The sequence below is a fragment of the Triticum dicoccoides genome, chromosome 4B (assembly GCF_002162155.2).
Source record: "Triticum dicoccoides isolate Atlit2015 ecotype Zavitan chromosome 4B, WEW_v2.0, whole genome shotgun sequence".
Classification (NCBI taxonomy): Eukaryota; Viridiplantae; Streptophyta; class Magnoliopsida; order Poales; family Poaceae; genus Triticum; species Triticum dicoccoides.
The window spans coordinates 79,943,636-79,947,011 of record NC_041387.1 but is presented as its reverse complement, the minus strand read 5'-3'; the positions used below and the strand labels follow the sequence as shown (position 1 = coordinate 79,947,011).

At 44.8% G+C, this 3,376-nt stretch overlaps 1 protein-coding gene across 1 annotated transcript; it reads right to left on the bottom strand.

The window, feature by feature from the left end:
- Positions 1-229: 229 nt before the first annotated feature.
- Positions 230-2,004, bottom strand: LOC119293383 (B3 domain-containing protein Os03g0619600-like). The gene is made up of 5 exons (XM_037571877.1): positions 1,903-2,004; positions 1,324-1,774; positions 944-1,161; positions 500-746; positions 230-288 (listed from the first exon to the last, which is right to left on the bottom strand). The coding sequence occupies exons 1-5, from the start codon at positions 2,002-2,004 to the stop codon at positions 230-232; spliced, it is 1,077 nt and encodes a 358-aa protein (XP_037427774.1).
- Between the last annotated feature and the right edge of the window lie 1,372 nt (positions 2,005-3,376).

Here is a 3,376-nt window from a genome sequence, read left to right as displayed (position 1 = left end):
TGAAGACAAGATCCACCCATTCAAATGAATTGTCCCACCATCTTTCACGTCCTTCTTGCACGTTGTCTCACTAATTCCTGGATATTCTTTGTGGTTGGATTTACCGTAGTGAGTACATTCTGATATGCAATGAATTTGTATCAACCCAGGGAAGTACACAAGCGAACTAAGAAACTACGCATCACGAGTTCATTAAACTTCAGAGGATACAAACAATCAAGTGGCTTCCTCATACAAACTTCGTCAACACAACTAGTTGAAACTTCTTGCCACAAAATAAGGCTGCCACTGAAGTAAGAAATCACGGTCTGTTTGAAACTAAGCTACTACAGATATAGGTTTCTTACTCACTCCAGAGACTGGCCATGCCCACAGTTCTACTTCCGGATCACAAAAGCAGCAAAGAGCTCCATTACTAGCAACATACGAAATGGCAACACAAAGAGCAGAACCTCTCTGCCTCTTGTCAAGAGCGTGAAACTAAACTAGCAACGCTCACGGCGAATGATATAGACCATCATCTTCTGCTTCAGCCCCACCTTGTTTTTCATCAGCTCGAAGAGGCAGATGTCCCCCTCTCGCAGGTTGTTGTCTTTGGCAAAAGAAGTCCAGCCTCCACTTATCCTCAGGGAACGACTGTTATCGTGCAAGTCACCATGCCATTGCTGGTTCTTCCCCTCTGCCTGAAATACCAAACTCCGGCTCCCCTTCCGAAGGTACGTGTCACAGTATTTTGTGGCAAAGGTCTGTTTGTTCATACACACGCAGAATACTCAACATATTAGAATAAAATGCAAACTTTCAATTATGGACTGTTGCGGAAACAACTGTGGCGAAACAAATATGGGCGGTAGTAGCATAGTTGCTTATATGGACTGATTTATCTCAATACAAATAACTGTCAACTGAAAATCAGAAGAATATTACTCTAGACAAGACTTACTAGGGCCACACGGACATTGATCTTGGTCATAACTGCGACGTAGACGTGCAGATCTGATGCAATGGCTCCAACTTTCTCCAGAACTTTCTTCTTCTGTACTTGCGTTAGACGGGCACCCATTGGCATCATGCAGGGGTCAGTATCATCATGCTCGGGTGTTAATCTAATACGTTTGATATCTTCTGATTCAGATGACTCGTGCTCATATGGACTGTCTTCTGTAAAATGATTTCAAGAGTAAGGGTGGGTAACTAAAGTAAAATGGTACTCCCTCTGTAAACAAATGTAAAACGTTAGGTCACTAAAGTAGTGACTTAAAACGTCTTACACTTTTTACCATATAATGGGATAGAACGTTACAAGTCAGTTGTAAAGTTAACCTGACAAATCCTCTGACGGAGAAGATATTGCATCTTTCCTTGCTCGTTTTCGACAATGGCCTGAGCTTCCACTCTGGCAATCATCTGATCGTCGTGCTGACGAATGAGTATCGCCATCACTGAATGTGGCTGAAGTGTCTGTAGAATTTGTGCTTGCTTCTTGATCATTGATATTCCTCTGTATGCGAGCAGTACATGGCACCACTTTCTCACAACCACTAGAATCAAAGACCACAACCTTGAAGCGACAATTTCCACGGTATCGGAACATCAACGAGTTGCTTTCTAGTATATGATTGGCGTCGACAAACGCCTCCCACCCAGATCGGAGTACTGTTTTGTTCCTACGCTCAGTAATTCCGACATCATACACATTACCATTGGGGGCTTCTAGTTCAATGGTTCCTGACAGCTTCCACCCGAAATAGTTCACAAAGCTCTCTGGTATGACCTGCAAAATTGTGAATCGTTAGAACTATTAGTACTTTGTACTAACTACTAAATCAGCGACTCTTATTTTGGTATGGAGGGAGTATTATTGCTACTGATTCAATGATCAAGGCAACCCACTGGGCTTACCATGCTATGCCTAGAGTGTCTATCCATGTGCGCGAAGAAACACTTGACCTTTCCATTCAAATGAGTCCAGTATCTCTTGCAGCACTCACAAGATTTTCTCATCTCGCCGTCTACTAATGTCCCTGTAAGCAGAAAAACATAGATCATGGCTGATGGCAGTGAAAGGAAATCTTGTTGTCCTCTTCAGCACTTTGTTTTACACTGCAACTACTCATAAACCTTTTTTTCCCCGAGTCATGCAGGAGGACTGCTTGTGGTATATTATAAGTAAGATAGAATCAAGAAACAAAGTACAGGGAGTTTGATTTGAACAGAGCGGGAACGACCAGCCAGAGATGAAGCAAAATTGCAAGCATGCAGAGGCCGGGGGCATTCCTCCTTTTTTTCAAAAAAAGCAAAATTGCAAGCGCCTAAATGCTTAGCCCCTGCACGCACCCATCAAGTTACCTGATCTCCCAAAAGAAAGAAACCTGTATAGAGCTTCTCCCTGTGGGAAATTCTGAAAGTTTCCTTTGTCTAAGAGGCAGCAGATCTTGCTGAGCCCAACAAAAGTGATGAAAGAAAAAGAAGCAAAATGCACATCTGAAAGTTCCTTCCTAGCTCGGCCTATCTGGTACCCGTCGGAAAGTTCTCAATGCACATGTAGGGATGAAAGAAAAGAAGCAAAAGGCTAGCCAAGGACTTACTGCAATGCAGACCGGAAGGAAGTACTCAAGGCTCACAACGCTGATGTGTTGCTGGAACTTGAAGAAGCAAGCACGGATAACACGGGAAGGCGGAGGAGCGAGAGAAGAAGCAAGCGGAACCACGCGCGCCGAACTGAACGCCTATAGGATGCCCTGATTTGCCCTCTCATTCTTTGTCTCTGCTGATCTGATGGGACTCTACGGCCCTAGCCTGCCACTGTATCATAGACTCGTAGGCCCGTCTTGGACAAAAAGTTTGCAAAAGAGAAACTTGGCACCACCGGTTCGGCCGATGCGAGTAGGGTGTTGGATTTATCTTTAAAAAAATCAGATCCATATAAGACTTGTTTCAGATTCTTAGAGCAAAGACAACTTTTTTTTTCTTTTCCAAATTTGGACCCAAATTTGTATAAAACCTAGGTGGAATTTGAAACAAAAAAATATCTGCGCTTTTCACAATAAATAAATAAATAATCAGCACCAAAACAAAAGACTTCGTCGGGAGAAAAGGGGGGATGACTCTCTCTCACGAGCCTACGCGTGCCGTCCACCAGAAGTGTCCCTCAGCTCGGGGACTTGCTCCCCTCGCGCTGTGTGGTGGCGCTCTCGTGGATGCTCAGGAAAGAGACCAGCGAGAACAGGGGCTTGACCGTGGTTAAATGGGGCGCATTGGAGCTTGGGTGGGAGGAGGGTTGGAGCCTTGGAGGTGGTGGGCGCAGGAGCGCCACCTGAGGTTGGGTGGGAGTCGGGGGCTCTTCGGGAGGAAGATGGATGGGATGGAGAGCCCT